Source organism: Lolium rigidum, chromosome 3 (assembly GCF_022539505.1).
Source record: "Lolium rigidum isolate FL_2022 chromosome 3, APGP_CSIRO_Lrig_0.1, whole genome shotgun sequence".
In the NCBI taxonomy this organism is placed as follows: Eukaryota; Viridiplantae; Streptophyta; class Magnoliopsida; order Poales; family Poaceae; genus Lolium; species Lolium rigidum.
This window is the reverse complement of record NC_061510.1, coordinates 241449776-241461600: the sequence shown is the minus strand read 5'-3', so window position 1 is coordinate 241461600 and position 11825 is coordinate 241449776. Positions and strand designations below refer to the sequence as shown.

Sequence of the window (11825 nt, the reverse complement as noted above, 5' to 3'; positions counted from 1 at the left end):
TGTGTAGATATAAATGAAAAAATTTACATTAGAATTTTTTAACACTTCAAAATGTAGATTCACACAACGGAGCAAATGCTCCTATGAGCCAAAGTGAATATCCCCGAGCATTGCCCCGGTCTTAAACTTAAGACCTCGGTGCTCTATATCATATTCAATTGGTGTACTAACCAGGTTTTTCAAATGCCTAAACAGTTGGAGAAAGGCTGGGTAATATATATATTTTTTAACAGAAATTAAAGACAAATTCTGCATCAAGCTCATTAAAAATAACTAATTAAAGACAAACTCATTCATAACGGAAACATGACCAAGCAACGCTAACTTCCATACTAGAGAAACTAACACCGAGCTCGTTGAGGCTTATACCGGCTCTCTTGGGTTTAAAGGTTGTTTCGCTACACTCAACGACTTGATCCTCATGAATTGGACTTATCACGATAGAAATCTTCAGAGGCACGCCGAGTCCAGCAGAAACCACACGTCGCGAGAGCCTGATCACGCCATCGGCATCGACGGGCAAACCATCATCCCCGGAATCAAGTAACTTGACTTTTAGGTCGTTGTCCGTATTAACAATGGCAGCACTGAATACACCTCGAAAACAAGGTGGCCATGACCCAGCCTTGAGTTTGATACAGACTGTAGCCTCCACAGAGCGACCAATGTGGCCGAACTTGAGTTCCAACGTGCTGAGCCTGCTAGGGTAAATACCGCTTAGAACACACCCAGCTCTGTACATCATAGCTAGTTCGCTCAGATCTTTATCCTCGGCTTTAGTGGCGCCCTTGACTTTCAGCGAAACCTCGACGTATGAAGGGTCCACTGACACGGCAATGGCGCGGCTAGGGCCGGTCAATGCAAGATACGGCTCCTCTGGAGTGATGGTTTGACAGTTCTTCCTGGAGCGGTGGAAGATAATGTTGCGCTTGTGATCCAATACATCGCGTGCGGCGACGACGCCATACACTTGCAGTGGCCAGTGTAAAGGGTCCTTGATCGATGCGATTTTAACCGAGACGATCTGCAAACCTTCCATGGCCTTGGGGCGGTCATCTGATGCAGGGTACGTGTAACGCATGGCGGGTATAGATGCTGCATTGATCCATGAATGGATACCGAGTTAGTGAAAGAATATGAAGAAGGGAATTAACTGAGAAGTAAGAGGTCGTCGTGCTTACTGGTTTGGAGGAAGGTGCGGACGCCGCGGTTGGCGTACAATGGGTTCCAGTGACGGCGGAACCTGGGGGCAAACCACTCTGCCTCGCACTCCGTTTCCTCTTCTTTTAGCCGCCGCCTCATCTCGTCCTTGGCTCCCTTCACCTTGGCGGCCTCTTCGGCCATGGCTTTGGCAATCTCGGCGGCTTCTTCTGCCTCTTGGGCTTTCGCGGTGGCTATCTTAGCAGCCTCGTCGGCCTCTTCGGCCTTTGCCTTGGCTACCTTGGCGGCTCGTGCGGCCTCTGTTCTTGCTGACCACTCGGCCTCGTAGGCGCTCGCCATGGCTGCCTTGGCAGCTTCCGCGGCCTTGGCCCTGGCAGCTTTCGCTTTAGCTCTCTTAGCCGTAGCCATCGTCGCACGCAGACGCAGCAGCTAATTCTTCAGCTTTTTGACAAATGTAATGTAGATCAAGAGTACTCTTTGTTTTCTTGATCCCGCGGCCGGGACGGTAGCGCTATATACTCCTAGCTAAGTCTGTCGCAGGAAAAGGCAGCTAGCGATTCAGACGGCGGGTTGTGAACTTGCGATTTTGGAGCCGCTCGTGGGGTTCGTTTCTGACTCGGAAGCCGGACCCGTCAGGAAGTCGGAGTCCGAGGGCCATCCAACTTATCCATGTGGTCTTGCTTCACTGATGGTCCTGCTCAATGGAAAAAAGAAGGTGTGAGAGCTTATCCATGAGAACAACGTCTTGACACTTGTCTTTCGATAGTCTAACGGTGCTGCCAACTTCTCATGTTGTGAAGTTCAAGAAATGTCACATATCCCCGGCCGGACACGTCGTTACTGTAAGTCAAATGTAACAGCATCTCACATGGACATGGGTTCTCCGTATTAGAGGCGTGATTGGTATCCATGAAGGTCTTTGAGCCAAGTTTCATCAATTTGTTTGGTTGTCTTTTTTTGATAAAGAAATTATATATTAATATTATCAAGATATTAATTATACCCAATCTCTACACCAACAAGATATCCAAAAACATCAGGGATGCACACAACCTAGAAAAAAAAAAAGAGAGAAAAGAAAAACAAAGACCAAGACCAAGACGTGGTATTGAACCACTCACAACACTAGCACTCTAAACACCACCGAAGACAACACCCGGGCTGCAAACGAGTTTCTCAAAAAACAATGCCTCCAAGAAGGAAACAATGCACAAATATTATCGTCGCCCGTTCGAAGATCTTGGGTTTTCACCCTCGAGACTTTAGGGTGTGTTTGGTAGGTTGGGTCATCTCAACAAGTGTTTCCCACCTCATGCATGTTGACCTTAGCTATGCTGAGTTGAGATTTTTTTGCCTTGTTTGGTAGCCCGTATTTGATGAGAGTTGCTGAGTTGAGATGTTGTTTGGTGGCTTGTATGACTTGAGATGATGCCGAGCCAGAAAAATAAAAAGCAATCGGGTCCTTACTTCATCCAACCCCCGCATTTCTCCGTCCATGACGACGTGTGCAGGTGGCGCGTGGATGCATGCTGTGGCGGAGCTTGGTGTCGGCCATGGTGGCACGTGGAGGTGGCTCTGGACGCAGCCATGGTGGCGCGTGGTGGCATCTCTGGTTGCGGCCATGGCGACACGTGGCGGCGGCTCTAGTCATGGCCATGTAGGCGCGTGAAGGAGGCACGTTTTGGCGGCCACATGGGCGCTTCATGGCGGCTTGTACTAGCGGCGCTTGGCGACGAGGAAGCCAGCCGACGGTCGCGAGCGCCTTCGGCAAAGAGGACGTGCGGGGGAAGTGACCCTCTCGAGCCGTGCGAGGCCGTGACCCCTAGGCGTGCGGGGAAATTTTTGGACGGACTCAACTCGGTCGAGTGGAGAAGGTCAATCGAGCTTCTCCATCGAGTAGGGCCGATGAACCTTTTCCGTATGAGGTGGTCACTGCCTAGCCAAATTGTCAGAAATCTTGATCCAGATGGGAATCTCTCAGTTGAGCCGGTCTACTAAACACGCCCTTAGTAGATGAGATGACTTTTCTACATGCAATAATGGATTATGTTTCATGTTGATGTATTTGTAGATGCATATTATTTCTCCGTTCTAGTATGCTTGTTATGATCAAACAAGTATGCTAGGGCATGTGTAGGAGAACATGTGTATTAGATAAAGTGGAACTTGTAGTAAGCTTTGTGTTTGTTGAGGACTACCTACACGCACCAAATGAGCAAGACAACGACAGGATTCTAGCATTCTACAAAAGCTTGAGGGTTTTCATGTATGCTTTGATAAAAAAAAATGTTTGTATTGAAGGTGGAAGAACTGCTTGCCGCATGTCATGTGAAATTCACCATACTTTTCCATAATTTTACCATCAAGTTTTACGTTTTTGCAGATCAGGAACTATGAATTTTGACACGCTTACTTCGGTATGCCCGGGTCTCGCAATGATATCAATCTATGTGTTGATCACTTTTTCTTTTCTAGGTTAGTCCGTGGAGAGGCACCTCTTGTTTGAGTTTGATCTCAATGAGGGCAAGTGCACAATGGAATATTACAATGGAATATTTTCTTGAAGATGGGATCTATCCTCAATGGGCAACATTTGAGAAGCCAATGTCAAAGCCCGAGGTAGAAAAGAGCATTCCCTATACCACTATGTAAGCTCCTCTTAGGAAAGATGTGGAACGAATATTTGGTGAAAGAACAATCTCGATACCTATGTGTTATGGGATGTGCTTGATACATGCTCGACTTGTTTCTTGAACTTACTTGTTAAATTTTATGTTATGTGATGAAATATGTTATTTATTTGAATTTATACTTTATAATTCTGTACTTTTATGATGTCTAGTATGTATTGTATTACCATATAAGTTCAAATTACTATATTATGTATTGACATAGAGTGCATAAAACAATAACTAGATCGTCATATGCACAACCCGAAGATTTTTGGGACCCAATATTTTCGGAGATAGAAACTTCATCTCCCTCTCCTCCTATATTTTTTTTTGGTTAGGTTTAGTTTGGAATTCTAGACTTTGTCTTGTTCCGAGGAGAGACAACAAAAGTGCGTTTGCAGGTTCATGGCCCCACATGTTTGGAGGTGTTATAAGAGTTCTTTTTTTCCTAAATGGCCCTTTTCAAAACTTTAGGTCACTTTTAGCCCCTCTTAAAACTTCAATACTTCTTTGATCCTTTTTAGTCACGCAATGGAGGATGGCTAAGCTGAAGTGGAGGTCATGCCACTTTGGTTGGCAAGTTTGCTCAAAATTAAAAATGACTAAGTCATTTTAATTTAGCCATACCAAATAGCGTGACTTGCCTGCAAGAATTTTGCAAATTAGCCAACCTAAATGGCATGATATAGCTATTTTAAGTCATTTCAGTCTAGCCAATCTAAGTTACATGACTTCCACTTCAGTTTAGCCATCATGCATGACGTGATCAAGAAGTGCCATAGAAGTTTAAAAGTTTTCAGAAGGGCCAAAAGTGGTTTAAAGTTTTTAAAAAGCCATTTGGGATAAAGAACTCGTGTTATAAGCATGAAAGCAGTGCGTGAGCCGATCCTATGCAACCAAAACGCGTGTAAACTACTGTACGTCTGATGGGCCTGGTTGACCCTCGGGCAGCTAACAAACACGTCCTTGCTCAGTCCATCTGTGCTTTCAGAGTTGGGCCTCCAACCTTTCGTTTTTCTCGGCCCATCGTCTGTGTTTTTTTTTTCTAGTAGTAGAGTCGCAGTTCGTCTCGGACCGGCGGTGGCTGCTGCATTTATATTCCCCAAAAAACCCTCTCTGCCCGGCAGCTCGACAACCTTTGGGGCTGTCGGCGGCGACTCATCCGGCGGCGGCGCGCGGCTGTACTGCAAGCGAGGCCCCGAGGCGAAGTACCGGCGGCTCCTAGAATCCGAATTTCTCCCCAATTTTGTCGGCCATGGCGTCTGCAGCTGTGGCCGCCTCCACCTCCGCTGCTGAGGCGCGGGAGAAGCCCGTCGTCGTCAGGGTCAAGCGCAAGCCCTCGCAGGCCCGCCCCGACGCATTCTGTGGGCGCTCCTTCCCTTCTCTTCCCATTGCTCCCCCCCCCTCCCTTTGGTCCGATTTTACAGTGAAAAGGGAACCTTTCTAGGTATCAAAGTGATTTTTTTTCCTGTGCTTTGTTAGGGTTAGAGATCAATGAGAGGCCCATGAAGAAGGCCATGCTCGATTTCTCGAGCCTTTCCATCTCGCAGCCCTCCTCCTCAACTGCCCAAGGTATGGAGATCTGTCACACGATTCTGCCCTGCTTAACATAACTCTAACCTGCCTATGCAAAACAATGCCGACAGATGGTACACAATGTGTCTATGTGTTATTTTGCTCAACATAACTCAAAACATGACTTGACACATGTCTTCCTAAAACGAATCGTAGTGGTAGACAACAAAAATTCTAACCTCCTGCGCCCGCAAAAAAAACATTGTTTAACTTCATTCTTGTGCCTACACTTTCAGAGGAACCGCGAGTTAAGAAGCTTCTTGTCCAACATGTCGAGACAGTGCATCATTCTGGAGCTGTTGAAGATGTTCTTCATTCCCTTTTGGTAAATATTCATTGGAGCCTTTTCTATTTTTTTCTTGTAAAACTTGTTAAGCATCACACAACGTTTGGTGGCCTCATATAACAAACCTGCTTTTTTTTTTTTGCTTCTAATCCGGTTGATATGTTGTTGCTCGTCAGTATTCAAATATATATCCCGCTGCAAACGGCCTCTTATTGGTACTTTGTATTAATTTTGATTCTGTCATTTTTATCATTGCCTTTCCGAGGGGCGACGTACTACAGCTGAATAACTTCTTTGAAATTGTTGGAAAATAAATTTTGCAAGTTGTACTCTACATTCATGAAATGGAGAAACTACAAGTTCTTGATATGTATCCATATGTGATTGCCCAATAATCAACAGTGGCTATTCTAGACAACTGCATAAGAATACATTTTATAGAGAATAATCAAATTTGTTCCTTTTCAGCATTCTGACGAGAGTACCAAAGAGATAAAGAGCAAGACAAAGGAGTGGAATGAAAGAATGAAGAAAGACAATGTAAGTCCATTTGCAGTTATTTACATAATTAAGTGCTGGTCCCCTGAGCATAATTTGGATAATTAAACCTTCCATTTCCTCTTGAGCATCTAAAAACAACTAGAATGTGACAAACAGCACTTGCCACACCTTTCTACTCAAAATTTGGAACAATTTAATCAACAAATGCTAAAATGGTTTCCTTTTGTGTCGACAGAAACAAGACCAACTACGTTCAGCAGCCAGACAGAGGCATGAGGTGTGTATATCCTACTATTCTGATTATAGTGAACTTTGTTATACTTCTTATGTGTTCGAATGATGCACAGTAAAAGTGATGTAATTTGAGGAGTAGAATTATTTTAGAAGAAAAGGGTTTGAACAAGTGTTTTTAGGCAACATGTTCATATTTATACGTAGTTAATACATGACTTTTAGTAAGTGAAGAATGCTTGTTTTCTTTCTTATGAGTGAGATTCAGTTGACCTCTTCTTTCTTACTTCATAATTATTTATTTATGTATACTCCCTCATTCCTGATTGTTTGACGTCTAAGAAAAATCCCGAAGACCAAAGACTCCTCGTGTTACCAAATCTGGACATTTTCCCCTAATTAATCGCATGCATGACTAATTGAAAATGCCATGGTCTCCTGATGCCGCATTTATATTAGCCCACGTAATTTGGTAGTTAATGCATTAGTCGGGCGGGAATTTAGGTGGAGCAAAGGTGGGGGAACTGTGTAGTTAGGCTGGTCATAGTGGGGAGTAACTTAGACTAGTAACATATGTCATGTTACTAGTCTAGGTTACTACCTTCATAGTGGGTAGTAATTTATATGTGGTGTCATGCATTGTATCATTTATTATGTTGTAGACTCATCTTGCCTTGAGGTGTGTGATGTTATGGTAACATAGCTAGTTACCACCTCACTCTCTTTCTTCATTTATTAGCATGCCATGTCACCAAAATGCCTTGAGATGTGTGATGTTACTAGCTATGTTACTCCCACTATGAGCAGTCTTAATGCATCCGTTGATACGGTGTAACTACGGAAGTGACGCCAAGATGAGTTGTGGCCACACATCAGCAATCAAAGTGTGTAAATATTAGCCACACTGACCTAGGAAAATATCACCATAGCCTGATTTGTATTTGACGGCAATAGCACAACTAGTCACAATCTAGCAGTTACGCAATCTTGTAGTAGAAAACTGTAGTAAAGAAGAACTTGATTTACAAGAATCAGATGCAAACCCTGCACCTCGTATAAATTGCATGGACAAGCCGGCTCACACAACAAACTAGAAGGACACCCTCCAATCCGCACAACAAGGAACAAGACCTCAATGGGCTCTTCAACAAAATCACCTGCAGAGTTGGCCACCATATCGCCAATTTTCTGGTTTCTTTACTCACGTAAAATAAGGTGTTGGATACAATCATACAAGGGTGACTGGGACTGCCTAGGATTTTTATATGTCCGAACCAACTAGGGCAAAGCCTGGCTCCAGGAATCCAAGTAGACTTGGGCAGTTGGGCGCACAGAAAACAAAAATGAAACAATGAACAAAAGGCTATGATGCTTCTGGAAATAAATCAGGCTTGAGTCTTCTATGTGTGCTACTTGGACTTGTGCTGATTGATCTCCTGGACTGCATGAGAAGCACCAATGCTAAGACAAAGCCAATAGCAAATTGACACTTTTGAACATCAAACTTGTAGTTTTATTTTTCCAAGTAGAAATATCTGCACAGCATTCTGAAGGTGGGTTTTACCTCATCCTCTGGCATAATTCACACAACAATTTCATCTAACTGCAATTTGATTATCTGCCCTTATTAACGGGTAAGGAGGGGGAGTACTTTGTATCTTTTGCATAGCTTTTGACGGTTATTATGCTATCTTGGCAGTAGGAATTGTTTTGTCGAGTTCTTTATTTTCTTCACATCCATCAAAGAGATCTGGTGGCGTTGGTACTCTGTTTCCCTCACTGTTAATAATTGTTTCTGTCACTGGTTCTTTATAGAATCTTGGAAGAAATGCCCGCTTTGCACAAATATGGAAGAGTCGGAAAGGAGACAATAATGAGACTGATGAAACACTCAGAGAAATGTGCCATCTTTATGATGCTGTCCAAGTAGATTCTGATGGAGAGAAGCATCCAGCAGAACCAGAGTACGTTTCATTTTGGATAACTTATCACTTCTAGTTTTTAAAATAAAAAAGAGATGAGCTATCTTGTTCCTTATGATGCTCTCTGCAGGATGACTTCTTTCGAAGAGAATGCAATTTTGTGCAACTTTCTTCCACTTATACGGGAGCACTTGCCATCAGCTGCTGAAGAAATCGAATCAGATATTATTTCGCTGGCACATTCAGAAGGTATGTAAAGCTTCTTTCCTTTGTTTGATAGTGAAGTCTAATAATCGTGAGCACTTTTTCCTGGTTACTAATTTTGATGAGAATGTTTTTTTGGGGAGCAGATTCAGATGTTTATGACATATATACTGTCAAGGAAGTGGATGATGCAGACATGGAGGAGACATCAGCAGCTTCATACCCACTGTAATTCTGCTTCAAACATGTTACTATATTCAAAACTCTTTCGTTGGAATTCTGTCTGACCAGTCTTCCCCCACTAGGTTACAAGTGGATGATGAGGATGGTGAATGTTACAATGATGATGAGTATCCATATGATACAGATGATTCAAATGGTAATTGTACAATCATTCTGCTCCTATAATTATTTGGTAAGATCTTTGTCATATGAATTACCTTAACTTTTCTGCTTTGAACATGCAGCCGAAGATAACCCACTCTATGATTATCCTGAAGAAGTAGAGTCGTCAGAAGATGAGGATAACAGCGACATAGATGCCTCAGGTTCTGACTATGAGAATGAAGAGGTGGAAAAGGACGATGATGACGACGATGAGTAGTTGCAACATAAAGTTCAGTTCTGTGGTAATTTAGATGTAGGGGGAGGACAGAAACTGTTTGAACCGTTTGTAATGTTTGGCGTGGGATAGGCCGATGTAACCTCTTGTGTTGGTAAACTCAAGGATTTCATCCCTAACCCCACTGTTGCTGAAACATTGTGCATTATGAGGAAAAACCATTGACCTCGTGAACTTTGTGGATAATATGATTGCAATGAATTTTGCTCCTTAGGTAGCTTGATCTATGATTTCTCATTCATGGACCTTGGTATGATCCTTCCATTTAGTAGCACAGTAGGATGGCATAGCATCAACAACTGCTTTAGAAGTTGAAAAGACGAAAGGTTTGCCATGGACATGACAAGGAGGAGAGGAAGGGCATAGCAAGCGATGAAACGCTATAAGGGAGTTGAAAATAAGTTTCAGCATTTCTTTTTTCGATTGTGAATTCTTGCCCATGTCGATCTTACAGAAAGCACGTCGGTTTTTGGCATCAGTATTCCAGCCAGGATGATGCTGTGGGTGACTCTTGGCTTCTTTTGAGTGAACACTATGTGTGTTCAGAACTCCACCGAAACGTGCAAGCGTCTAGCCCAAACTTCCATTTATGAGGAAACAACATCAACATCTCACACGTTGTTCACTTCAAAAAATCTCAATTCAGAACTTAAAACACCACCGTTCTCAACCAAGTACTGAGATCAGCTGGTCCATGTGGTATCTGGGCCACTATGGAGCACAAATGTAGAAACTTAACCTTCTCCATATACAGAGAAAGCACACACTAGCATCTGCGGCAGATAAATCATTCTTGTTATTGTGAAGTACCATGCCTTCAATTGAAAATGCCTGTAGAAAAAACAAAAATAGGACATCTCTATAGACTCATGACACCAAAACTCCAGAGAACATGATGGTTGCCAGTGACACCACACGGTTCTCTGGATTCTCTCTACTTCGGGACTAGATAGGCATTTGGAACTACAGGTTCTGCAGCAGGCTCAACAAATTCAACAAACCAAGGTTCAGAGTGATAGACATGTCACTACAAGAAGGTCTTAGAGATAATTACAACATTACTCCACAAAGACCCATCATGATTAAGATGCATAGCTAAAATTCTGGAATGGAGATGCAAATTGCTCGCAAGGTAACTTGATTTTACGACAACTCTAGATCAATCAAGCAGAACTCCCACAATAAGAGAGACCATGACGACAGTAAAGCATTTTGAGTGTTGTGATCTGTGAAGATACTCTATATATAGAAAAGATATTTAGTGAAGAAAGATTAGCAACTATTATGATAAGAATATGGAAGCTCGAGAACGAATCATGAAAGGCTTAATCACCTGACAAAAATAGGCAACTCTCTAAAAAAATTTGATGCCAATTAATAGACCAACGCAGTAAGTAATCAATTAAGCAGCAAATGAATGAAGCTAGCAAGATACATAAATGTTCTACTAGGAGTCCTCACTCACAAGCAAAATTGTGTCCCAATACCCAAGAAGCAGACACTTCTGATGATTTCAATTACTCGATTAGCCGCTGTTCAGCACAATAATGTAAAGGGAAACAAAAGGGCACCATAATTAAACATGTAAAGTTGTTTGGTAGATCTAACTCAGAGGCATATCAGCCACACCCTCTTTGTTACACAAGCAAAACCATCTGATCTGATACGACCTGATCTGAGGAAGAAGGGCACCGCCGGGTCGATCAGGCGGAGGCGGAGGCGGCGGTGCGGGAGCGGTAGAGCTTGCCGAAGACGTGGAGGGCGGTGACGAAGCCGATGAAGCAGACGGACATGACGAGCACCATGGTGGGGGAGAGGCGCAGCCCCGGGGCCTCGTCGGTGTAGAAGCGGAGCATGTTGTTCCCTCCGGCGCCGGAGAAGCTTCCGCCTCCGGACGCGGAGGAGGAGGTGCGGCCGGGCCGGCGGCGCATGCCGGCCGTGGCGGCGGGCGTGCCGCGGGGCCCGGCGGTGGCCGGGCGGGATCCGGCAGCGCCGCCGCCGCCGACGGAGGACTGGGATTGCGAGGACGTGCGAGCCATGGGTTGCGCCGCCGGCTTCTCGTCGGGATCTCGTGCAGGCGGGTGGAAGGAAAAGTCTCGCTCGCGCTCTCGAGTCTGGATCTCGAACTCGAAGCTAACAAGAGACAAGAGCACAAGACTTGACGACGGGGGTAGGCGGGTAGATGCTGCCTGGGTGGGGGCCCACCCGTCAGTGAGTTGAACATGTATCTATCACGCCCGATCGTTGGTTTTATTTTCATATATATCCTTTCTCCTTCAGATTTTCAGCCATTTTCTCCCACGTATTCTTGGGCTACTCCCTAATCAGCATTCCCTATGTTTCTACAATCTACCTTATGGTAAATAAAATTTTGCAAATTTTACTTTACCTAAGCCCAAAACGGCGAGTATTTTACTTAGGAATGCTATATGGTATATAGAGCACTGTTAACATAAACACTCACTACCTTCATCAAAAGGCAAGCCTTGTTTGTCGCTGCCGTCTCCTACCATCTTGCTTTGAGCCCCAACGAAAGGTTAATATTATTAAGAGGGTGAATAGACGGTTTAAAATCAGATTAACATATGTTACTATAGCAATTTGTTTATATTTATTGACCATCATAAGCATGCATATTATTACCTCTGTTT

The 11825-nt window shown here is 43.8% G+C and overlaps 3 protein-coding genes across 3 annotated transcripts; 1 reads left to right on the top strand and 2 right to left on the bottom strand.

Annotated features, from left to right (window-relative positions):
• Positions 1 to 289: 289 nt before the first annotated feature.
• Positions 290 to 1569, bottom strand: LOC124696255. Its single transcript, XM_047229008.1, has 2 exons — positions 1182 to 1569; positions 290 to 1095 (listed from the first exon to the last, which is right to left on the bottom strand). Exons 1-2 carry the CDS (start codon positions 1567 to 1569, stop codon positions 290 to 292), a joined length of 1194 nt encoding a protein of 397 aa, XP_047084964.1.
• Positions 1570 to 4972: 3403 nt separating this feature from the next.
• On the top strand, positions 4973 to 9411 carry LOC124699213 (RNA-directed DNA methylation 4-like). Its single transcript, XM_047231553.1, has 10 exons — positions 4973 to 5197; positions 5316 to 5405; positions 5645 to 5733; positions 6163 to 6234; positions 6431 to 6472; positions 8242 to 8390; positions 8479 to 8597; positions 8699 to 8780; positions 8858 to 8931; positions 9020 to 9411. Exons 1-10 carry the CDS (start codon positions 5089 to 5091, stop codon positions 9154 to 9156), a joined length of 963 nt encoding a protein of 320 aa, XP_047087509.1. The 5' UTR covers positions 4973 to 5088; the 3' UTR covers positions 9157 to 9411.
• A 1247-nt stretch (positions 9412 to 10658) lies between these two features.
• Positions 10659 to 11285, bottom strand: LOC124699212 (protein transport protein Sec61 subunit beta-like). Its single transcript, XM_047231552.1, has one exon. The coding sequence runs from the start codon at positions 11211 to 11213 to the stop codon at positions 10878 to 10880; it is 336 nt and encodes a 111-aa protein (XP_047087508.1). The 5' UTR covers positions 11214 to 11285; the 3' UTR covers positions 10659 to 10877.
• Between the last annotated feature and the right edge of the window lie 540 nt (positions 11286 to 11825).